This window comes from Diabrotica undecimpunctata, chromosome 4, assembly GCF_040954645.1.
Source record: "Diabrotica undecimpunctata isolate CICGRU chromosome 4, icDiaUnde3, whole genome shotgun sequence".
NCBI classification, from domain to species: Eukaryota; Metazoa; Arthropoda; class Insecta; order Coleoptera; family Chrysomelidae; genus Diabrotica; species Diabrotica undecimpunctata.
In genome coordinates, this window is record NC_092806.1 from 41849301 (window position 1) to 41876559 (window position 27259).

The 27259-nt window shown below is 32.6% G+C and overlaps 1 protein-coding gene across 1 annotated transcript in view; it reads right to left on the reverse strand.

Annotated features, from left to right (window-relative positions):
* LOC140438625 (uncharacterized) overlaps nt 1-27259 on the reverse strand; it is a gene marked incomplete at its 5' end in the record, with an annotated part of 257371 nt that overhangs the window by 221466 nt on the left and 8646 nt on the right. Inside the window, 3 exons of the mRNA XM_072528285.1 lie at nt 9098-9232; nt 11377-11407; nt 14873-15567. Coding sequence (XP_072384386.1) covers nt 9098-9232; nt 11377-11407; nt 14873-15567 — 861 coding nt within the window. The remainder of the gene's footprint in view (nt 1-9097; nt 9233-11376; nt 11408-14872; nt 15568-27259) is intronic.

A 27259-nucleotide genomic window follows, 5' to 3' on the forward strand; every position in this document is an offset into this window, starting at 1 on the left:
AAGTATTTCAAATTAAAAACAAAATTTACATTTCCACGCGATTTTTACATTGGAATGATTAGTACATGATTGTTAATCATAGCAAAATAAAATTAAAGCATGAAATCAATTTGACATTCGTTTTCGTCTTACTTGGTGATTTCACAAGAGTTTTATTAATGATAGCATCTTTAGAAAACTCACAGTATTTTAAATAAATTACTTAAAAAATACTGACAAAAACGGACAGGAAAAAAACAATAAGAATAAACATAATATTATGAGGTTTAAAAGCGAATACTAGTCATGATAGACAAATAAGAGAAAAAATGATAAATGTTTTAATCAAAGAATTACAAATACCAGTAAAATTAAAAAGTGCAGCATCGTTTGTGTAGAAGCCGGCTCCATTGAAACAGATACAATGAGAAGTAAGAATAAATATTAAAAATCAAGAACAAATTAAAGTATCATGGATATGAAAAATTGAAAAAAGAAAAGAGAAACATGCATTATAAGAAAAGATAATAAGGATAACAATAATACGAGAGAGTAGAGATGAAACAAAAGTAAGAGAGAAAGTTGGTAAAAGAAATAAAATTAGACTTACAATCAATTTAATTTTACTACCAAAACGACCGGTTTCGCTTTCTAAACTTTGCAAAGCATCTTCAGGTCAAACGGTACAAAGTAAATTAAATGCTAAAATTATAAAAGCCCATATTAGGGTGCTGTCGTATAAAGATATAGATCAAAAAAGGTTATAGTAATTATGCCAATATTACATGTCTGTGTTTATTAATATGCATAAAATTGATTTAGCAGACAAAGTGAAAACCCACAAATTGGTAAGAGATAATCTATTAAATTGTAATAAATTAGAAATAAACAAAATACTACTTACATGCTGGTACAAGAATTTTTAGATAATGATACGTGATACATAGTTCAAACTATGCTGTATTGCTGATAATGGGTGATCTTCGGTTAATGTTGTAACTGTCTGACAATTATTAACGAGGAAGTTTCTTGAGGGGAGAGATGTTAACAAATGAAATAGGAGTAAGGTATATGTGATTGTTTGTTAAATGAAAGTGATGTTTTATATTATTTAAATTATTAAAGTTATTTATATTTATTCAAGAGATATATTTTAGAGATGTGTGTTAATTTATTGAAATGTTTTTACAGTAAGAGGACAGTTATATGACAATGAATGAATTAATGAACTATTGATATTTAGCCATTAGATTACAAGCTACCACCTTTCTAGATCTTAGTCAAGCTTTTGACAGAGTCTGGCACGATGACCTGCTGTATAAAATGAACCACTATGATTATAGTGAGGCGAAAACATGTCTTCTCTGGTCATACCTAGCCGACAGGAGGTTCAGAGTTCAGATAGGGCCAACCCTTTCTTAAGCTGGAGCCATGGAAGCTGGTTTGCCACAGGGAGCGGTGTTGTCATCGTATCTATACACCGTATACACAGCAGACACCCCAACCGAACCTAGATCTATTCGCAGTCGGTACATCGATAACTGTTAGCAGTACCAACCCAGATCTAGCAACAAGACACCTGCAAAGGGCACTTAACGAACTACAATATTGGTATATACAGTGAAAGATAGCTGTCAACCCTGACAAAACATAGGCCGTCATGTACCAAAAATAAAGAGGCGGACCAAATTGGGTTTTATCTCTATTCGATACGCAAATCGAATGATCAAATCAAGCAAAATATCTAGGCGTAATGTTGTACAAAAAGTTGATTTTCACAGAACACGTGAAACAGACGGTCCAGAAAGATACGCCTCGGTCCACTAACATACACCTCGGCCGTATGGAGACACACTTGCAAATCGAACAGAAACAAAATACAAATAGTCCAGAACCATATGATCAGAGAGGATCTGAGTATATCTAAGTACGTTCCATTAAGGTACGTATTTAGGGACTCAGAACAAAAAAGAATCCTGAGAACAATGGACAATAAAAGCACAGGTGATGTTTAACGATCTTAGGAACCATACTAGTAGACTATTGTTGACAGACTGTCACCAAAACCCAAAGGACAGTATATAGGCGGCCCAGACAGCAGCTAGCTGGATATAGAGAAAAGCCAGAAGAACAGTGAAGAAATAATAGCAATGCAGTAGTCGAATGTATGCCAAAAATACCCTATCCTTATATTTTATTTCTTTTATTTAGTTAATTTTATTTTTAATCCTAATAACCTTTTGTTACAGCAGCCATTGAGCGCCAATGTAATACAAAAAAGTAGAGTAAATGCTGATCAGCAGCACAGGCAGAAAAGCCGTTCAGGCAAAAGGCCCTTCAGATAGGTTAAAAGGACCAAGCATTGAAGTCACGTACCGACAAACGTGGGCTCGATGGCCAGACCCTTCGGGCGCTCATTCGGCGGCTAAGTGACCGAGCACTCCATTACGAAATGTGTCCGGTTTGATCTTCGGACATGTGGTTCCCACTGTTCCATTGAGACACACATATCACTCGGAGCTGGAGTTCTACAAAAAAATTGTTGTTTGTGTTTGTGATTGCAAGCTATAGACATAACGTGGCTGTAACCTATCTTTTTAAGATTGTAACGTTATAAACGTCACATCTCTATTAATTTATATTTAAATAATTATTTCATTTTAATTTGTTTAATAATTTATTAATTTCTTTATCTTCAGTTTAATTTTTACTATTTTTTATTTATAAAAATAGTTGGCGCCCTATGTTTTTTCTTTTCTTCCTCTGTCTTTATTTTCTCTCTCTTTCTGTCCCGTAGAATAAATATTCGCCCTCTCTCTTTTCGTTCTGCAGACTATTCTGTTCCGTGTTGACAGACAAGCTAGTTTCATGATATCTATAGCAACATCCTATGACATCTGTGCTAACTTCATTCAGTCTCCCACTTTCTGTCAAAACAACTTTTCTGTAGTGGGATTATTTTTTGCCTCTTTTTGAAATTTATAAAAGAAGGCAAAAATTATTATAAGACTCATTTTTATGGTCTACAAATTCTCTTGGGTTTATTGGTTTACTGGACATTTTATTGGTTTATTGGACATTTTATTGGTTTATTGGACATTTTATTGGACATATCAAAACTTTATTGGTTTTATTGGCTTTATATCAACCACCTTATTTGGATCTCAACAATTGGTCAGGATATACAGCCACGTGTGACTGCAGCTCTCCAGAAGCCACAAATTCTATTTGGAGGACCCAACAGCTAGAACACACAAGCAGCCCATCGAAGCAATAAGTAACATTTATTAACTGTTAAGCTTTGGCAGGGTTAATTATTGTTTTTTTATTAATTTAAATAAATATGTTTGGTTAAAATTTGTCTTATTTGCTATCAACTGAGAACTCAGGTTCAATCCCTAGTTTAAGACAAGATGACCTCACCCTTGAGATACTGAGCTAGACAGCTATAGACGATAAGCTCCCATGGTTGATTGAGGTATTATTTTTACAATAGTACTTCAATTCTCTTTGGTAGTCTTATCGTTACACATTGGCGCCCAACGTGGGGCCCAAAATTATTATAAGACTCATTTTTATGGTCTACAAATTCTCTTGGGTTTATTGGTTTCCTGGACATTTTATTGGTTTATTGGACATTTTATTGGTTTATTGGACATTTTATTGGACATATCAAAACTTTATTGGTTTTATTGGCTTTATATCAACCACCTTATTTGGATCTCAACAATTGGTCAGGACATACAACCACGTGTGACTGCAGCTCTCCAGAAGCCACAAATTCTAATTGGAGGACCCAACAGCTAGAAAACACAAGCAGCCCATCGAAGCAATAAGTAACACTTATTAACTGTTAAGCTTTGGCTTAACATAATATTAATATGTGATGTTATAAGTTATTGCTCTTCTCGGTAATTATACCGCTCATAGTGTATTTTATTTATTTAAACCTACAGTTACTACTAGTTGTATTTACAATATAGTTAAAGTACCAGATACAAAGAAACACGAAAATAATTTGATCCCTGACGTGTATCTTCTACCCTATAACATGCAACCCTTATAGTTTTATATAAAATGATGGGTAATATTCGCACGGCAAGGAGACACAGTCTCTCCAAAGCTATTTACGGCGCTTTTAGAACATACTTGTAAGAAGGCACATCTAAACGAGCATGGTAGAAGAGAAGCTCAGTCATTTGAGATTTGCAGATGACATCGTCCTTATAGCCGATCGTATGGATGATGCAATAATAATGTTTGAAAAATTTTGTTACTCTTTTTAGGAGGTCGGAGTAAAGATTAATGTGAACAAGATGCAAATAATGACTAATCTGGTGCTAAATCGAAATATTGCTGTTGATGGAAGGGATATTGTGCAGACTACATCATGTAAGTACCTAGGACATGAAATTCGGTTGGGCAGAGATAACCAAACATGTGAGCTCCCACGTCGCATAAGATTATCCTGGGCAGCGTTTGGTAAATTAAACTATGTATTTAAATCGGATCTACCCATATGCCTCAAAAGGAAAATCTTTGACCAATGTGTGTTATTTCTACTTACTTATGGAGCGGAAACATTAACACTCACAAAAAAGGTATTTAATAAGATTCACGTGACTCAGATGGCTATGGAGCGCCAGATGTTGGGTGTCTCTCTGAGACACCATATCACAAACGAAGAAATACGCCGTAAAACAAAAATAACAGAGGCTATCGAAAAAATCGCATCGTTAAAATGGAATTGGGCAGGCCACATTGCCAGATTATCAGACGACTGATGGACAAAACGTATTTTAGAGTGGAGACCAAGCCAAGAAGCAATACGGAGCAGAGGATGTCTACCAAATAGATGGACTGACGACCTGAAGCGTGTTAGCAATAACTGGATGTAAACAAGACAGATAGCTGTCTTGTGCGGTTGGAAGGAGCTGAGGGAGACATATGTCCAGCAGTAGACGCATACAGGTTGATGATGATGAATATTCGCATTCTTTATTTTAGTAATTTAGTTTTTGTGAATTTTTCTACAATTCTTCCAATGTTATTTTGGCGTTTAAATTAAGTTAAATCAATAATATTTATTCTAAACATAGGAAATTTATGCAAATATAAAAATGCGACTTACTTAATGCGGAATCCTTGGAACCAAGGCCATAAATAAATTCGAAATTTAAAATAATCGTAGAGAGAATAAAAATGCTCTACTAATTTAACTAAATGAATAGCAGAAGGTGTGTTCATTGTGTCAAGATCCAAAAATTAAGTTAAGTTTGACATCTTATTGTAGTCTATAAATACTATTATGCTATTTATTCCTGTTTAAAAGCATTTACTTCCAATCGATAGTATTCTTTTAATATTATTTTTATCTTATTGACATCATGCGCGTTCAATATATACAACACATAATATTTTCATTGTTAAAACGTTTTTAGATTTATTAGAATTATTTTCATATAATGAGACTAGTTTTAATTTCTCACTTATTAAAAAACGACAAAGTACTATATAATGTTGTAACAAAAATTTCTTTAATTATTGGAATTTCTTTAACTGGAATTTTTTTGATCACCTGCAATTAACAAACATATCAGGGTTTAACTTTAAAGAAATATACCAAGAACCGAAACGTTACTGGGTCCAATAACAAAGTGCATAAGATTATTCTAAACCCTATACTCTCTAATGTAATGTATTACTTATCAAAGATCATTTCTTTCATTTTTCAACCTAGGGCGCCCACTTCAAAGTCGTCTGTCTTCTATGTCAAAACTGTCTTCAAAATACTTATTGCACTATTCTGATAACAGCCTTTCTGAGAATGCCTCGCTGAAATCCTATGATTTGAACTGTTGCGTTGATATAGAGCGATTATTCTGGCTCTATCAAATCGGAAATTGGATAACCATGCATTTTTGAACAATTGAGAACAAATTGTGCTTTTCGATATTTAATGAAACTGACAATTTTTAATAAATGCCATAGTTAAAAAAGATCAGTTTGTTCGCGATTTTATTTCATGATAAAAACCGAAGAAAAAAACGTGCTTTATACGAAAATATTTCGTAAAAACAAGAAGTTGCTTGCAATTATAAACTATAAAATTTTTTTTTTTACATATCTTTTGTGATGGCTTATTCACTCATACTTGAAAGATTAATCAAAACACTACGCCATTTATGCTCATTTATGATACCACTGCTATCCCTCTAATAAAAATATTTTTTCCTCAGAAGATTTCGTGGGAGCTGAAGTTACGGAAGTCAGAGATGTATCGCAGCGTGGTACCACAACTGATGATTGTCTAAATTGCAGTACACTCTCTAATTCCGAAATACCTTCTACATCATCATCGGCAAATGTTTAACCACAAGTCAACAATAATTGTCAACCAATTGTCAACCAAGTTCCAAAATTGTAATTATTTTCGATGTAAAACTTACTCCGGAACAAATTCGTCCATCAGAAAGTGAAATTAAAAATTATTGCGAAGAATCAGAATATGATTATGTCCTCTTATATACCACTTATGGAACTTAAGACTGAAGATGGTAAAGATTTTGGATTGGATCTTACGAATATCCAGAAAGGGGATTTTGTTCTCATTAAATTTGCTACAAAAAAACACTGAAATTCTTTGTTGGTCAGATCGAAAAGGAACTAGAAGAGTCAGAATTTTTAGTAAATTTTTAAGCTCCTAAAAAAAATTGGGACAGCAAGATCCAGGTTCTTTTTTAGGTTTTCCGATAATTTTCATGGGTATAATATGGGATAATTCAATGTTTTATGTTAAATAAATAATAAAAATTGCACTTATGAAAAAGTCTTGTCCACATGTGTCTCCCTTAGGGGCACATGTAGACTAATTACATCTATTTAGAATTTAATGCACGTGCCATATATAATTTAATTACTGCCAAATTTAAATGTACACATAGACTCACAAATATGTCAATCTTACATTAAAAAAGCCGATACTATAGTACTTTTCATATAAAAATGCGTGCACGTCATTCAAGATTTACGACGTCAGAACCCCACAGCGTTGCCAAAACATCAGAATAGTTAGTAAGTGAGGAATTTTTAAAATGTCTACTATTTGTCAAACTATTATATTAACAGTAAATACACTTAGTTGTACGATTACTGCAACACACTTAAAGACATAACAAAACATTTTAATACAAACTTACTACTACAACTACTAAGGATTTCCACAGTTTTCATTGTCTTCCTTCACTCAACCGTTTTCTCCAATTTTCCCTGTCATTCCAGTCTCCATCTCGCAGGGTTCTTTTCTCCATAGCCTCGTCGATTTCATCTCTGAATGACCTTCGGGGTCTTCCTCTCTTTCTTCTTCCATACAAATACAAACTTATATATTCTAAATTTTAAACTTACCACTTTTAGGCCCATATTTATAGTCGGTACTCAAGTATCGGTCGATGCTTGAGGTCGACCTTGAGTCGTTTTTGTGTTTTATAAACGGATCTCGAGTACGAAATCGAGCTTGAGTACACAAAAATGACAGCTCGTGCTCAAGCATAGGATCGACCTGCCTTGAGCACGGGTTCCTAACCTAACTTGTTTGTTTATATTTATATTTTTTTCCAATTCGCTTCAATACAATTATTTTTTTTTGTTTTTTGAGATTATGGATATTTTTGTTCAATATCCAGGATTAAGTCATGGCAGCTTAATATTTGATCAAAGTTGATTAAGAGTTAGAAAGGAAAGAGGACAAATTCCAGAATTATTAATAGGTGAATTATTATGAATAGTGAATATGCATGCAGCACAGGCACTATCTACTTACTCCAGCATTAAAGCAAGGTATTTATTGATAATGGGCTAAACAAAAAATAGGTTATTTGATAGATATATCTTTTTAGGTAATGATCAACAAAATAGATATAATAGTGCACATGTAAGAAATGTTGCCAAAAGGCTATTTAGAACCTGGAAAATATGGTTTCCCTGTCTGCAATGAAGCCTACAAATCAAATTAAATACATATCTTGCAATAATAAGTGCTACAGCAGTACTCTGCAATATGTGTTTACAGGAAAATAATTATAAATAGTGATGATGATTTTCTAGAAAATACTGATGTGCCAGAGAATAGAAATGTTAATGATGTGGAACAAGGTTTAAATTTTAGGAGACATTTTATTCAACAATGTTATGCATGAGAATGTGAATATATTATTGAATACCTATGTTAAATATATTCTTTTTTATTTTATATGTCGAAATGTATTTTTTATATTTTAATTTAAAATAAATGAGGGTTATACTATACTCAGACAACTTAAGCAAGTATATCTTTATTGAGTTCGAGTTGTCTCTCTCCTTTTAAATAAGTGTTTATTCCTTTCACAAAACCTTTCCTTATCAAATATAAAATTAATTACACGTTTAAAATATTAGTATTCTTTATTTAAAAATATATTTATAAACCTTTACGATAAATAAATTTGAAAGTAACAATTTATAAAACTAAAAAATGGAATAATATCAGGCTTGTTAAATATAAAATAATATAATAATCGCTTTACAACCACCATAGTATACATTAAAAACAAAATCACCAAAAAAAAAATAACCAAAACTAGTATTTACATTTAGAATTTTTAACAGTTTTCAATATAATACATTAAGTACAAAATAAGAATAGTTATTATATAAATGATTGTTTTAAAAATCCATAACTATAGATTACTATTAAACTTTGGAATAATTCAAACCTTTTTTTGGCGAATGTTTTTTATTTGCAATTATAATAGCTACTACTCCATTAGTAGTAGTGTTTGTTATTACTGTTACATATTGCCATAAGTATATTTAAGATTACTTACCATTTGAAGCACATTAACATATTCTATAGGAACAACAGGTGTCATATTACACGTATTACTTGAAATTCTTATTATATGTACAGGTAACATTTCTCAAAATTATCATACATAACAACTCTTTATTTTGAACTGGAAAAGCAATGGATGGAGTCAGATAATTCTGATGTTACAGTAATTAAACTTATATGTCCTCCTATCTGGTGGGCCTCCTTTTGTTCTACAATTATCTAAGTATGAAAATATAGTAAATTTACCTCTTCCAAATACTTCTGTGTTGTCCCAAGGACAGACGATGCTTACATATATGTCGGGAACAGCAACTTTCACAAACTCCATACCTACATCAGGCTTTGACTTTTTTAAAGGGCCATCACCTGCTGCAAATTTTGCTTGAATAAATAAAAGTAGTTTACCTCTGTTTCAATTTGTTTTACAATTTTCGTAGCTGTTCTGAAGTCCTTAATATATCTACCTCAGGCTGGCAGTTATATAATACGCTGTATTGTACTCCCAACCCTTCTTTTTTCATTAAGGAAGCACCGTTTGTCCTTTTATTCTCTACAGTATTATTTTCCTTTACCAGCTGGATTAAAAACACCTTTCCTTTTGTTGAATACACTGCATATTTAGTACAATGTCCGCTCATCTAAAAATCGACATAATTGAAATTTATTCCCTCGAATGCATATTTTTTTATAATATATTACATACCTTAAAATGATTTTAATTTGTTATTGTATTAAAAAATTTGTTGTGTATTAAAAAATTAATTTTTTTAATACACAACATGCCTCTTCTTCAATAAAGCTAAATTTGGCGCTAAAAATATTTAAATAAAGTTTGGTGACAATGATAATAATTGACAGAATCTTCTTTTTATTCCGAAAATCCCTAATTTTCGTGCTTGAGATCAATCTTGTACGAGAATACCCGAAGTATCGTTTATAGAACACAACAAATACTTGAGCATGACCTTGACGTAAGTTCGACTTGGCGGAGCACGTGCTCAAGCACGAGCTTGAGTACCGACTATAAATACGGGGCTTAGAGCAGTAATAGTAAAAACGTCCTGCCATTATTTCTTGTTCAAAATAATCTATCTTATATAAAAGCCCATCAGCTTTCTACAGACTATTTTTAGTTGTTTTGGCATAGCACAATCACAATACACAACAATAATTAGTTTTTAACGCTATTAATTTAAATTTAATATGTATTTATAATTACAATTTATTAATATATAATATATTATGGTCAAATTGTGTAAGAAATTAAAACATAAACAAAAATATACTCTAAATACTCTAAAAAAGCGGCAAAAATTTAAACAATTTTACCATACGCTGAACTGTCAAAAAATTTGATTTTAGTACCAGTTGCATACAATTGTCTAATAAATTTAATTAAAATTATTATTTTATGGAATATTAGATTTAAAGAGTTAGTTCATAAAATTTATATTATTAATAACAAAAAATATTTTTGGTTATTTAATCAATATAATTCTAAAGATTCCAATATAATGATGATTACATTTTTCTGATTATTATACCATATTGACGCCCGATGAAAGATCGAGCAGTTCCGTATGGCTTTTGGTATTATTAGCTGTGTTAGGAAAATTTGAACTCTAACGTTGACGTTCTGGAAATTTTAAATACAAGTGACCTCACTTTATATAAATTGTGACGTGCACGCATGTTTATATGAAAAATACTATATACAATTAATCTCATTTTGCGGAATTTTTTAAAATTTTTCCACATGTGCCCCCCTCCCCCTTACACTGAATCTCCGTAACTCGAAATCAGCTAGCACCGATCTCCCCATAATGGGGACTGATTTTCAAGTACCAAATTATCATAGTAGTTTTACAGTATAAAGTACAGAAGTAAACTTGAAGAAAACACATTATAGTAAAAAATATATGTATATGTACATTAAATATTTGGTTTTAAAAACATAACGTGGCTCACCAATGTTGTAAACAAAGTATAGTCTCAGGAATACTTAATTACTAAACTACGATAACAAGTCAATTAAAACAGCTTAATAAAATAGCTTTAAAAACGGATGGAACAGCTTGAGTGACATGCCTAAAAATATACTTAAAACCATCCCGAAAGAACGCTGATAGCGATAAAACCTCAAGAAATTATGGTTACTCCAAAACCGATATTTGCTAGAGTTAAGCTCAATTATCTTCTTGGTTATTCAAATGTATGGTGATGCGTGGGTTGTATTTCTCTAGGTTTATTTAGGCACGACACTGAAAAAGGCAGACACTGAAGTTACGGAACTTACGAGAAAGGATCGCATTCGTGTTCAGTCATACTGTAATGAGACATATTATGAAGATTAAATGTAGATATTAATAAAAAGGAACTAACCCACTAGGCACATTAAGGATCCATTTCAGACAGACAAAGTTAAATAATTAATTTAAACTATATGTCGGTTATTAATTTTAACTTCGTTCCGGCTGAATCCAAATTTTCTACTAACCAGAACTGTCACAAATAATCTGACTTACCTTTTTTTCTAGGGAGGAAAAAGAGGTTTTCCTATAAATGCTTACAACGGTAGTACACAAACCATAAATTTTCAACTTACAATGACGAGAGCCATTTTAGTAGTTTATTTGGAAAGATATGTGATATATTATTTCTCTTGTATTTGGGTAGAAAGAAAACCGAAATACTGCGAAGTATATGTTACGTACACTGTTTATAAAGTATTAAACCACATGTGACTATAAATAAAAGACATAAACGACTGATTGAGGTCCTTAATCCAAATTATACCCCTTTTAATAATTGCCGAATACGACAACAGCTTCGGTTTTATTTCGTGGAAATATTTTATGTACACCAAATAAACAATATTAGTCAACTCAAACAGTTTGATACCGTTCTAGTTGTGTGACAATTAATTAGAAATAATGTGAAGTGATATTGATCAGTGATACATTTTCACTTACCCTAAATATGTAATAAAATTAAGTCGTCATCGGTAAAGTGAAATACTCAAGAAGTAATACATTGATAATCGATATATTTTTATTTTTGCCCAAAACAACTGTACAATCACTGAAGAAATGGTCAATGGAAAATATGGAAGTCAAACATTATACCAAACCTTATGCGAACAAGAGAAATATTTAACAATGAAATGGAAGAAAAAAGACAGATTATAGAATAAAAACACATATACTTAGTTGTGTAAAAAAATTGACTTTTAAATATTTATGAGAAGGAAATGAGGTAAAAGATTGTAGGCAAATCCAAAACTGTCGAATAGTGAAAATTTACTATTATACAACAAAAACATTTCACACAAAAAATGTATTATGGAGCAAGAGTTAAAATTTACAGTTTACATGATAATATGATATAAATCACAAAATAATATAGTTAACATTTAACATAAAAAAATAAAACCATGTAACATAACATTTTATAGTTTGTTTAGCAGTTAACTTTTGGCATAAAAATTACATTCAATAAGTATATGTCTGATTCGGATTACAGTGCTGACATTTTACATGTGTTAGATGGGTTTGACCTATTCGCAATCTCCGTATGATTGTCATATTTTTCCGAGATAAACTGGGATAGATAAGAAGGTTCACTGGCGAATTGGTTTCTTGTACTCATAAAGAGTATATCGAAATATAAGAAAGACAGTTAAGATTTGATTTCACGTATAGTGCCTCTGTATATTCGCTTATACGTATTTCATCCTAAAAGGAATCATTAGAGCGACTATTTACAGAAGCTATGAACGTGAAAACAATATATCCTGTCAAAAATGCTACTTGTTCTCCGTATTATTTTATGGGTTGGAGGCTTGGACTTTAAAGAAAGATGTTTCGGACAGATTGGAAGCCTTGGAGTTATAGGCCTACAGAAGGATATTAAGAATAAGTTGGATGGATAGAGTCATGAATGTCGAGGTGTTAAGAAGAATGGGAAAAGACAAGGACGTCATGAGGGGCGAGCGTTATAACTTGTTGCAATTAATAATGCAAGAAAGAATACAGGGTAGAAGGAGTCGCGGAAAAAAACGCATCTCCTGGTTGAATAATTTAAAAGCTAGGTTTAACTGCACTTCTGCTGACCTCTTTAGAGCAGCGGTGTCGAAAGTGTGAATTGCCACGATGGTTGCCAACCTTCTTAGAGGAGATGGCACGTAAAGAAGAAGATGAGCGCTAGAGCAAAATCCAGAATTTGCTTTAATATGTGCCTTCTAAGAATTGCAACTCAAAACAGACGTTGCTAAAGAGGTAAAGAGGGAAATGGCGAATCTAAAATTGCATTCCACAACATATCTCTTCAACTAAGCAAAGTCCTTAAAATTGGTTTCCTTGTACTCATAAAGAGTTAATCGAAATAAAAGAAAGACAGTTAAGATTTTTTAATTAGAAGCAAATATACAGAGGCACTATACGTGAAATCAAATCTTAACTGTTTTTCTTCTTGAAATATTTGTTTAAAACCAGATTTGCCTAAATTTACAATTTTTTACTTTGCTATGTGCATTGTTTAATTTATTTTGCCAATATGTTGGCATTCTATATTAACTTTTAGTTGCCTGAACTTTTAAGAAATGAGAATTGTTAATTTTTAGGAATTATTTATTTGTAACTCTCCCTCTTTCTCTCTTTCTCTCTCTTTCTTTATTTAAAAAAAAGGATAATTCTGACAGGAATATATAGCGAGAATATAAGGTAAGTGTGTTCGTTTTTTTTTCTTTTTGACTATTTCTAGCAATTATTTATTTGTAACTCTCTTTCTCTCTCTCCTTTTCTCTCCACTCTTCCTTTTATTTTGTAAAAAATAGGATACTTCTGACAGGAATATAGAGCGACAATGTAAGGTAAGTGTGTTTGTTTCTCTTTCTTTTGACTATGTATGCACTTTGGATTTTTAGAGAGGTTTACCATATTTGTCATTCTTTGAGAATCTTCTCATATCGAGTTTTTCTCGTCCCTCTTAAAAAGACAAGGTGGCGTCCTTTTTTTTCTCCTTTTTTTAGATCTATAGACCCACGTTTCAAAGCTCTTCTTATTCTTAGGGTGCTTTTTCGTTTCGAACGTTGGCAATCATTCTGGCTATGATGACTTTGTAAGTTGCTATACGGAATAGCTCTGTTGAGGTCTTTCTGTACCATGCTCTCAGGTTAGGTTAAGCCAGGATATTCCTCTTCGTCCTGGGTCCCTTTTGCCTTCAATTTTACCTTGCAAAATGCATTGGAGTAGCTTATATATGCTTTGATTTCTTATTATATGTCACAGGTACTGCAGATTACGGCCCTACACAATGATGACCAAATCCGCGGTTGTGTTCATCCTCCGTAGTACTTCTTTATTGGTGACTTTGTTTGTTTCCGCATTCAATGTTCACATTTCTACTCCGTACAGAAGCACTGAGTACACGTAACATTCAAAGCTCACGTCCTTCAAAACACCTGGGTGCTGGTTTGCAAGGTGAAGATACTTGCACCTGGATTTTTCTTCTTTCTTTTAATCTCCAATTTCCCTTCCCGACAAGTTACGTTACAATTGTAAAAGTAATAATTTTAAGTACCTAGGATCGGTATTATAGAATAATGGAGAAATGGATAGGGATGCATGCAGTAGAATTAGGGTTGGATAAATGAAGTGGAAGGAAGCGAATGGTATGTTGTATGACAGAAAAATTCCAATGAAGCTGAAGGAAAGATTTTATATAACAGCCAAAGACCAGCTATGATGTACATAACTAAAGGTTGGGCAGTACATTAGAAGGGGAACAACGAATTTATGTGGCTAAAATGGGAATGCTTAAATGGATGATTCATTTTATTTTATGAAATCGTCATACTTTAATCCAAATAACCTAACTCCAGTATGTCTCCCAATAAATATAACTCATCCTATATATCCAAAAACTGCAGATAATTGGATGAAATATATCTCTATGAAAATGCTTTAATGGCTATCTCTATGAAAACTTCTCTAATAATAATTTTTTATTAAAAAAACTTACCTCAGAGCTTAATGAAGATAACTGCCACTGACTACTAAAATCCAGATCTTTCTTTAATCCCTTTTGCACACTATTATCTTTATCATCTTGACTAAGTCCACTAATATTTGGGTATACCTTAAAACTATCGTAGTCGTTTTCTCTTTCGGTTGGAATATACTCTAAAGCACGAGTTTGATTATATTCCAAAGATTTTACTTTACTGCCTAAGGAACTTTGAGAATCACTATAAGTTGTGTCTTCCGTATCCTTGCTGTCACTTTTCTCAAAAGATGATTTTGTTTCACTCTCATTGCTAGAATTGTTGTTTCTGATATCTTCGGGCGGTAAAGATAAAAACTGAGAAGTTTGCAATGTTGGATAGACATGAAAGCTGTCGAAGAAATCTTCTGTTTCCTTAGATTCTATAGATCTAGACTCGACAGATTCTTCCTGGGATATTGCTGGACAAACTCGAAAGCTGTTAAATGTATTAGTGTTACTATTATTCGATTGGTCACAAACATCCACGGTACTGGGACGGCGTTTTGCTACAGGACTTCTGGTAAGATTATGTAAAACTTCAATTGGTTTATGCAAAAGTGGACTGGTGTTATTTGAACGGTTGATGGAACCCAATGGAGAGATTGGTTTAATAACGTTCGTTACAGTTAAATGGTCTGATGATTTGCTTTTGGTATTTATTCTTAGTTTAACTGTAACAAATAGAACATATTTATTAGGCAATTAATATTTTGTTTCAAATATAAAAAAATGTAAATTTTGTTATTTATTTGAAAATATTTATATTTAAAGTATTACTTAAAAATTTAATATTTATTATTAGATATTTTTTAGCAGGAATTTTGTCTTTAGTTAGTTTAGTCTTTCATTTATTTTATTTGAATTTCAAGGACAAGCTCTAGGATTACTTAAAATACCCACAAAGCTGATGAGAGTTACCAGGGTATTATAAGCATCTCCAGTGCAATGGTTTAAATTAAAGAATAGAGAACTATTTCGAAAGATTAAGAAACTTGGTTCTTAGAGGTATTTTCTGGCATGTGCATAACTCTCACAGCATCTCCAGGGATTCTATTTGACGTAACCCTTAAAATGCACTGTAAGTAGAGTCACAGATTGAAGTAATACAGGCATTGGAGAGCAGGGATTATACATATTCATTTGTCGTTGCTTGGGGAATCTGCTCCTTAAGATAAGATGGGATAGGTTTTGATTTATAGCTAAATAGTGATATCGAGTCAACAAGAATGGCTGGATAAACGGGTTAGTTTTCTATGCATGAAGATATCTCATACATATGTGAATCTATATCAAAAGAAACATCAGAGGTATGTTTGTAATGCCAAAAGGATGTAAAAGAAATCTTTATACTCTAAGACAGTATATGACTCTATTAGAACAAATACCACAGTCGTAATTGAATAATCTTGGCTCAGAGAAAAACTTCGAAATTGGTTTGGTAATGCAAGGAGATTATTAACTGACTAACTCAACATAATAAAAACCGTTTTTACTTTGTACTTTCTAAGTGGCTTACTCAGTGGCAACAGATCCACCGTCAACTAGTGGATCTAAATCATGCAACTTAGCAGCCTTAGCAGACATGAAATGCGCGTGTCACCATTCTGTGACCCTCCTGGCCTTTAGGCATATGACCGTAACGCTGGCCTAGATATTAACCTCGCGAAAACAGAGTACCTATCTACAAGTGAAAAAGAAAAAGAAGGTCTACAGATTGATGACAACGTAACAATCAAAGGAAAGGATAAATTCAAATACTTGGGGTTTATAATTACGAAAAAGGCAACAACAGAGAAAGCAATAACACAAAGATTAAGACAAACAAGAACAGCAATCCGAGGAGTTAACTCAGTATGGTGAGATAGACACCTAAATATAAAGACAAAAATACAGATTTATAAAACATTAGATAAAATAAAGATGAATACGAAAAATGGGGGATGAGTATGAATATGTCTAAAACAGAATATATGCGAATAGGCAATGAAGACGAAGACCCGGATTTGGAAATTAGACAAATGAAAAGGTGCTACGAATACAAATATTTGGGAAGTATTATCTGCAGTAAAGGAACAACGGAACGAGATATAGACTATAGAGTGCAACAAGGCAGGAAGAGTGTTCAAATTCTGAATTCGATACTTTGGTCCAACAAAGCTACTATGAGAACTAAAATGACTATCTACAAAGTAATTGTAGAGCCCATTCTTACATATGGAGCAGAATGTTGGCAAATGACAGTAAAAGGAAAGAAAAAAGTTGACACGGTTGAAATGGACTACCTAAGAAGAGCTTGCCGTATATCAAGAGTAGAACGTATACCTAATTCTGAAATTAGAAGAAAAACAGATAGAGTACATACAACTTCTGAAAGAATAGAAACTAGACAGTTAATATGGTATGGACACGTACAGAGGATGGACGACAACAGATGGCCAAAAAGAGCTATGGAATACAATCCAAGTAATAGAAGGAAACGAGGAAGACCAGCCAAGTCTTGGATACAAGGTGTTATGGAAACCATGAAAGATAGAGCCATTGATGAAGACACCTGGAGAGATAGAAAAAGATGGCGATCGAAATGCGGGAAGCGGCAGAAGCTGTAGGATCCCCGCTTATATATATATATATATATATATATATATATATATATATATATATATATATATATATATATATATATATATATATATATATATATATATATATATATATATATATATATATATATATATATATATATATATATATATATATATATAAAACATTAGTGCGAAGTATTATGACATATGGTGGTGAAAATTGGATCATAAACAAGAAAAACAGCAGTAAGATAGTACCAACAGAAATGGAATGCCTGAGAAGATGCTACAGAGTAACAAGAATGGATAGGAGAAGTAATCACGAAATAAAGCAAACAACATCAATAGAAACAGACATACTAACATATGTAGAACAAAAAAGACTAAAGTGGTATTGACATGTGAGAAGAACTAGCGACAGCAGATGGATGAAGAGAATAACCGAATGGAACCCCATAGGAAGGAAGAAAAGAGGACGACCCCGAAAATCCTGGAGGAACGAAGTAGACGTCGCCATGAGTAAGAGAGGCGTAAACGATGGAGAATGGGACAACACAGAGAGATGGAAACGGTTGAGCAAGGGAAGGCAGTGAATACTGTAGAATCCCTGAATATATATACCGTAAGCGAATCCATTGCCCTTGCGAGTCCGATACCATTTTAGGGTGGCACATTACTGCTGCAGCGTGGGGCTCCATCCTCCCCAGAGTCGCTGTGTTGCTACATGAATGCCCGTCCGTTATCCTAACCACGGACCAAAAACGTAAAAGCAGGTAGGAATAGGGTCTCAAAATAGTACGTATGACAAGGTGCCGCCTAGAAGCCTACTCCTTGAACCGCAAACTCACGTTCTTATTGTGGAAAGGACTTATAGAGTTTGCAGTTCGTGTAACCTTACTTTGGTTATGTGGAATTGAGAACAGAGTGGTCCCACGAGAGCTTGTTACAAATACTAGGAGATTAGATTGGTGATTGTTAGAGTTAACGTGCACTACTGCGACTTCGCTCACAGTCAGAATTGCGGCTAGTTGGTTTTCACCGACCACATTTCGTCTATGTGACAAGCTTCTGTCCAGCCGGTCATTGCGACCGAAGTTAGTATGTACTCTTATGGAACAACGCACTAGTATGTGTTTCGGTAGTTTTTGTGTTTTTAACAGTGATCTTTTTATTTTCTTCATCAATGCAGTCAGTAATTTTATCCATAGTGATTGAAATGTTAGCTTTGAGAGTGTCGCCAGCGACACTATCACATATCTCACGAAATATCGTTTTCTCTATTTTCTTACTATCGTGTGAATCATTATACATTTGATGAAATTTGGCTGCATTGTGTTCTTCATAAAAATATATTTTACGCGTATCATGCATAGAATAATGAGATTTCATTTCTTTCAGAGTATGTATAAAGCTGAATACCATTGTTTTTATTTCATCAGTCAACTTGGTATGTCTGTTTTTATGAGCGCTCCGTCCATCTTCTTTAGCATTGTCAAATTCAAGGAAATGTTTCGTTATAGTTTGAATACGGCGTGTTCAAACAGTGATGCCATCTAAAGACAGGAATGGTTTATATCAGACAAGTGTACCTTGTAAGGAGACACTCACATGAACCCGAACTCTTTAACTATATGAAGATTAATTAAAACTTGTTTCGGCTTCAGGGTATCTATCACCAGCTATAATCGTGATAAGGCTGTTAAATATTTGTTCTGAGCATTGTACTCCCCTAACTGATTAATATAAGAAATAAATCGTTGTCTTTTGATGAAAGAGATGGCTTAAAAATAGTTGTTTTAAATACACTTGGTGTCTTCTCCGACCTTGTTAGTGGTGGCATCTGATTTTTTTATTTCATTACTAATTTTGCCGGTTCTTCTCAGCTTTTTAACTCCACGTGGCTCATTCTTTTTCTTAGATGTATCTCTAAAATCAGTTGACATTATGAATTTAATAAAAAACAAATTAATTAAAACCGCGAAACAACAGCACTTTACGTAACGGTAACAAAACTTATGGGATGGTGATGGTATGTCTGTATGTATGTTATTCTCCGTTAGCTTATATAATTTTCTTTTATAATCTTTTTACGGCGATCTTTATTGTGCAAACGAAATCAGGCTTGGATTCCTTCCGAAAAAAGCTTAAATATGGCGCCAATATCTAAATTCTGACCAAAAATTAATTCTGATTGTTATTTTCTGTGTCCCTTCAAATACTTACCACCTTGTTTCAATAATACTAGTAATTTACTCGTCTGTGGATATGACGTAATTTAACTACATCGTACTTTCAAATTAAGTATATTTTCACACACTGTGTCTTTGTATTAAAGGAACTATATACAAGTTTAATTTATATTCATTAGGAGTGTCGTGTAATTGTAGTTCCTTTTGATCTTTTAACTGTAAATCGAATATTGTTCTTTCTTGAAATAAAGAAAAACTTATACTTATACTAAATTTCATAGCTCAAACACTTTATCTTTTGGAGTTATTCTTTATTAGATTTGGCGACCTGGTGTAAACATTAAATGGTCTACAGAATCTTCATATTCCGAACTAATATTCCTTCATCTGAGTCAAATATGAGTCCGAAGAACATCAGAAGTACCGTTAGCTTGGAAAATCCAATTACGATTTTAAGAAACAACAAAAGTGAAGTGGAAAACACAAAAATGGTCACCGACAAGCAGGCCATCAAAATTTGCAAATCTAAGAATTTCATTAAGAAGGATACTTTGGAACCATCGATAAATCTAGATCCTTTGACCCCACTAAGAGTTAGATTAACCAGTACCTCGAACAGTCGATTTTTTTTAGCAGGATCAAGGGAACCAGATATCTTGAAAGCCATTAAACTACATCTTGCTTTTCTACACGACCAACTTGCTTCAGTATATTACGAATGATTCACCAACACGAGCGTTAAACTCTTTTTGGGCTTCCGAAGGACTTCCCACTAAGACTAAAGATTTACGAAACTCCTTCTAGAATTTAACGATGCCTATGTAATTGGTCCAACTGAGGTGGAGGCTGATCTTGCTGCTCTTAGGTCTTTCCTCACTTCGGAAAGAATTATTCACCTACAAAAATCAAAACAAAATCACCGAAACTACTATTCCGTTACCCCTCCAAAACGAAATTTTTAAATACTATAACGTGTTCTGTGAGACTAGAAACCTTAAATTATTTTAGTGATGACAACTTTAGCATGGTTCTGATTAATATTTGTTCTATAAGATATAAAACAGATGAATTATTTTTGTTTTTAGAGGAATTGGGATTTTCCCCGACAGCTGCGGTTACCCAGCACTGGTTTGAAGTCAACGAGCCTTTTTTTACGGAAAAATATACCACAATTGTTTGGTTTAATCGTTCAAGTTCAGCTCGTGGATGCACCCTAATTATTTTTAAAAAATAATGATTTCTCTCCTATAACAAAATGTGACTTTCTGTTAAATGAATCCTTTTTTGAGTTTTCATTGGTTTATAACAATAACCTTAATATATACATTCTTTGCATTTATAGATCACCTGATTCTTCCATGAAATAATTTTTTCAGAACCTGTTAAATTTGTTAGACCACCTGCCCAATAAAAGCAGAAAGATTCTATGCGGTGACTTGAATATTAATTATGCTGTTGCTTGTGCTACCCAATTATCGTTGGTCAATATATTCGAATTGTATTGTTTCACAATGCACGTTTATTCTCCTACAAGAATTACTAAAACAACATCTACTACAATTAATTATATTCTCTCAGATTTCTCAATCTATGCTCTACAATTGCTCTACAATGCAAATGCTTTACAATGTAGAGATGTAGTATATACCAAGATTAACACTCCTAACAAACAATCCTCGAAAACCCAACGTTTAGGTAGGATTTTTCCGCTCAGAACTTTCGTAAATTCCAAAATTTGTACTTGACTTCTGGATGGAACGTGAACTATAATTTTAGTAATTTTTTAGGTAGGCTTCTTTGTATTTTTAATAAGGCATTTCCTTTAATTACAATTAAGTCAAAACATCACAAACCCTGGACTACCAAAGGTATCCGCATATCAGCTAAGAATATGTATTCACTACTGTACATCAAGAAATTTACTACCACCGTCTTTGTCACTGAATATATCTCCAAGTACAGAGAAACCTATCAAAAACTTATTAAAACAGCTAAAAAAATGTACTATCAGAATCGTCTCTAAAAATGTTGTAAGAGAAACTTGTTCCATAATAAACGATCTTCGAAATAAACTTAACACAGCTCAAACATTTTCTCTTCAGAACCCTAAAAATCTAAATGAATACTTCGTTAATGTGAGAAAAAATATAACATCAACTATTTTGCCACAACAAGACCAGTTGATACATCTGAACTGATCCAAATAATCATTAGTATCAAAAGCAAATCATCCTGTAGTACTGATCGACTATCCATAAAAATGTTCTTAAATCTCCCAAAAAATGTGTTGGAAGTCATAGTCTCACTTATTAACAATTCCTTTGAAAAAGGTATATTTCCAGAATGCCTAAAGACAGCCATTAATATTCCTCTTCATAAGGGTGGTGAAAAATCTAGTGTCTGCAACTATAGACCTATTGCCTTACTACCGGTCCTATCCAAAATTATTCAGAGACTTATAAAAGCCCGAATTTTGTCCTTTCTCCTTGAAAAGCTTTTGATTTTGCAAATCACGACATTTTGATAAAAAAACTAAAGTTCTACGGAATTCCAGGTACTTCTTTGAATTGGTATCAATCTTACTTGAAGAATAGAAAACAACTAGTTAAAGCAAATGATACTGACTCTAGTCACAAAAGCATTGTACGTGGAGTACCACAAGGTTCAGAACTAGGTCCTCTACTTTTCCTTATCTTTATAAATGACATCACTACCTAAAAATCGATGGAAAATTTTTTCTTTTTGCTGATGATAGAAGTATTACCTGAAGGAACTCTAATATTGTAACTTCTTATGCAATTATAACTTCTAATCTACTTAAAATAAAAACCTGGTCCCACTCTAATTTACTCTTTTTTAACGTGAATAAGGCAGTAGCATTATCCTATAAAGGAGCTCTTCAACCCTTGCTTCTTAATAACAGCCAGATCGGTATCGTTAATTCTGAAAAATTTCTTGGTATTTTTATAGACAGCAACCTTAAATGGTCTTTTCATATCGATTTGCTCAGTAAGAAACTAGCCTCAGCCTGATATGCAATAAGATCGGTTTAGAAGGAAATGAATTAAGCATCTTCCAAAATAACATATTTTTCTTTGTTCGAGTCTCATCTTTGATATGGCCTTCCTTTTTGGGGTTCTAGTACAGCTGCCCAATCTGATGTTATTTTTAAATTACAAAAAAGAGTAATACGGTATCTTTTTGGCCTCAGTAGAGTAACACATTGCAGAAGCCACTTCAAAAATCACGGGATTTTAACTCTTCCCTCTATATATTCTATAAACAGTTAGCTTAATTCGTAAATACCTACATGTTTTTCCAGCAAGACCTAATCATGACTACTCCACCAGAAATTTAAGCTTTGATGTGTATTTACCGATCCTGTCCACTGAGTGAGTAAATAAATCTATATTATATTCGGCAAAAAATTATACAACCATGTTCCTTTGCAACTTAAATCTACAACTTATTTAATTATGTTTCGTAAATTGACAAAAGCCTATCTATCTGAAAGACCATGTTATGAAGAAGAGTTTCTTAACGAATAACTAAGAAATTACAGTACGTTTAGGTAGAAAGTTGTTTAGTAGGAAATAACTAAAATATTTTTATATATATTTGGTTATCACATGCAGTAATTTAAACTTATTCGTAAACTAGTTCGTAAGTTAACAATTTAAAATTTAGTTTTGTGGTATTGATGATTCATGTAATTTTAGTAAATTTAAATTGTTACTGATATTTTTTTGACTTATTATAAGCTTTGTCCATAAAATTGTACAATTTTCAGTGACAATAAAGCATATTTTTATTCTATTCTATTCTATTATATTCTATTAGCCCCACGGACAACGACCCTATTTCAAGAATGTTAGTGAGACCGTTAACATTGTAATTAAAAAAAGTGCGCAAATAATTTACTTTGTAATACATTCTGCATATATTTTGACTACAATGTATAATTATTTTAATTTTATATAAAAAATTTAAGTACCAATCACATACTGTTATTATTTTCTCATTATATTGATCTCTTCATCAGCGACTAGTTCAAGGACTAGATGGTCTAGATACCTGGCATAAACCTAATAACAAAAGCTATAAAAAGTGATTTAGTGATTTGTTGAATACACACCAACCTTAGACTGACTGAGGGAATCGTAAACATTTGCATTTCAAAGCAAATTTACATAATGCTCTTTACATTTGCGGTGAAATATAAGTATAAGAGCAATATGGTAGACACAATATTTAATGTGTGTAAAAAGTATCATTAGTAGAATAATTGATCTGTAATTAACAAGCGAAAAAGTTTTTCTTTGCAATATATAATATATTGCTAATAAAATAGAATTGAACGATTACTAGTCAGATCAAAATTAATTTACATTTAAAATAAGATGGAAAATATTTATAACTTCTTCAACAAGAGTACGAAAAAATTGTGTGGTGCTTTTCTCCTTGCAAGAAATATTTTTCCAGATATTTTTTGATGAGTAATTATAGCAGTTACCCGCATTATGCATGCAGTTCAAATTACACGTCTATGAATCATATGTGATTGGACAATATCGGTCATGCATTTAAGCATTTATGACAATTCTGTAACTTTTTAATTCACATTTGACACAAGCTATATCTATGTATTAAAGAGAGAAAATATCAAGTTCCAAGACTTTAAATTTTCCAAATGCATTATTTTTAGGATAAAGAGAAATTTATTTAGTAATTTTCAAGAGTCGAGGACTTTCTCCTTAAGGTTTATTTCAAAGACACACGGATAGCAACAAAATTTCAAGAAGGAACTAAGTTAAACGTAACAAAATATAGTGTTAGGCAGATATATAGATATATAGAAATAGGGTGGCATTAGTATAACTCATCACGACCTTTGGCGATATATCGTGCTTTTCTTTATCCTTAAAGTTCTTTATTTAGCCAGGCTCTCTTGATGTGGTTCACTGGTCTCTGTATGTAATCGTATGCTTTCGTACAGAGGCCAGCAATCCAGTTAATTATTTTCGCACAGAACTGAAGCTCTGAAAATTTTCTGACTATTTCTTCGATTATCATGTGGAAAACCTCATACCGCTCGTCTACTGTCAAATAATCAAAGAACTGTCACTTATTAATCCTTGATAACCAAAAGGGTTTTTTATTGTTTTGTTCTTGGCTATAAATCATCATATTGTTCTATTTAGGAAATACGGAGAAGTTATTAATATGCTTACATTTTGAATCCATATGAACGAACAAAGAAAACGTAGCACAGTCATTAAGGACTACCATTCAGCTGAGAACTACCATGTTTTAACCAAGAATTGTTTAATCCTTGGTTAAAACTTAAACGTTATGTATCTAATTTTATTAACGAATGTTGTAACCTCGGAAACCTTTTTTGGATGGTGCTAGAAAGGTCACCAATGGAGACACTGCGGACGGCAGCCAGATGGTTGGTGGAGAGCGAGTCGTGGGTTCAAAACTAGCTTTTGGAACCAGGAATGGGTCCAATGGACGAAAGAAGTAAAGATACGATAAGATATATTGGAAAAGATACAGAAATAAACAAAAAGATAGATGGGTAAAATTACCAAAGATGAGATAAGATAGGGAACAGGGCGCCACTTAATTTTTTGAAGTTCAAGGAGAAAATTAAGAAACCTTAAGAAGAGAAGAAAAGAGATAAGGAAAGATAATTTGGTTCTGAGACCAAATCGAAGGAAAGATCTCAACAGTTAACTATTGAATAAATTTGGTCAACACTCTACATAAACAAATAATAAGTATATTAGGTATTATACTTACTTACCTACGAAACTTAATCAGCCTGATCTTTCTTCTGGTCGAAAGTACAATAATAATTTAATATAATAAGTAAATATTCAGAGTTATGGTTATATCAGGAAACTTGTTAGGAGTCGACAAATAAAATACATACATAAAACAATAACAATATATTCAACAACAAAATTATGACGCTGCTGAATGCAACACAAGTAATAAAAATACACCCACAACTATGAAATGGTGGTATACATATAAAACTAAGCAGAAATAAAATTAGAAAATACCTTTACAAAGATATATAATACAATCATGCACAAATAAAGTTTTGGCGTATCTCGAGATATTACAGCAAACAAAATGAATAAAAATTATAACAAACACCAAAGATACCAAAAATTAACCAAATCTAAATTTACAAAAATACAAAAAGGTTACTGAAATGAAAACATAAAAATTTAACCAAACCGCACTTGGTTAAATCGATTAGCTATCTCGCACTATTATTTAATGATAAACTGAACTGATGGAATTTGGTTCGTAACAAAAAATTAGAATGTTCTTTAAATTTAATGCAAAACTCAGTAGCTACTCTCAACTACATTTGAAGACATGTATGAACTTTAGATACGTCCAGATAATGGAAGATAATATGGAAGATAATGGAAGGTAATACCATACCATATTACTCGCCCAGATAAGTGGAGATACTAAGATTATAGTAACTTACGGTAATTCCTGACGACTGCTGCATAAGTCACTGAAGTTAATACTATAATTGTATTAGACACTGAATTTAATTAACATTAAAGGTACTTTATAACTATATTTAATCTAATATAGTATAAGATAAAAAAACTCAAATAAACAAGTGTATACACACTTATAAAGAAAATGCACAGAGAACGGTACGATAATAGAGATGCAGTAAGATCTAGTCCTTATCCAAGGACTGTCCCACCAAAAGTAAATCTTTCTTGCAAAAATTTACCCAACTACAAAAAAAGGAAGAAGGGATATCTCCCACTCAAAAATCATAGGCCAGTTGTATGTATTTCTGAGAAGGTAAAAAGTTCTAACTTACATCGAACATAATGGTACCCTTCTAGCTACAAACGTGATGAAATATAAAATCTCCTAGATTAGGTTTTTCCCTAAAAACATTACAACGGGCGTTCGACGACAATTACCGAATTTATGAAAAAGAACCCGGAAAAGGATTAACTAAGGATTAGCCAAACCGGCGTCTTTAAATAAATACGTAGGTAGATTCTTCAGTCATATTTCGGTAGTTTCCCAATAAAAATTTCTGATCGTAAACACGACCATCAGCGTATCATCCACATGGGTAAAAGGAATTAAAATTAATTTAATATATTAATTAAAAAAATATTACAATGTGCATAAATATATAATAGACGGTACTTTCTCGATCGATTTAACACGTATCCTCAGAATGATGTTAGTTTGTTCTCTTAAAAATGACATCATTATAGTTTTTGTTCATAAAGGAAAACCTTAAGAAGGCTTCACAAAGCACTGCCTGATACACTATTCAGCACTGCTGGGTTGCTAGCTATTACCACTAAATTATCAGTATAATAAAGGCAACAGGAGTGTCTTCCGAGTTTTTGTGGGAAAAGTGAGGAGTGAAGCTTTCAATAGTCAGAGCTATATTAATAACACCTATCCAAATTGCTGAAGTTTGTCCACCAATATCATGTTTATGATGATATCATGTTTTGGCCAAACCTAGCATCATGCCATTACTCAAGAGATACTGGCTTTGACAACATTACATACCAACC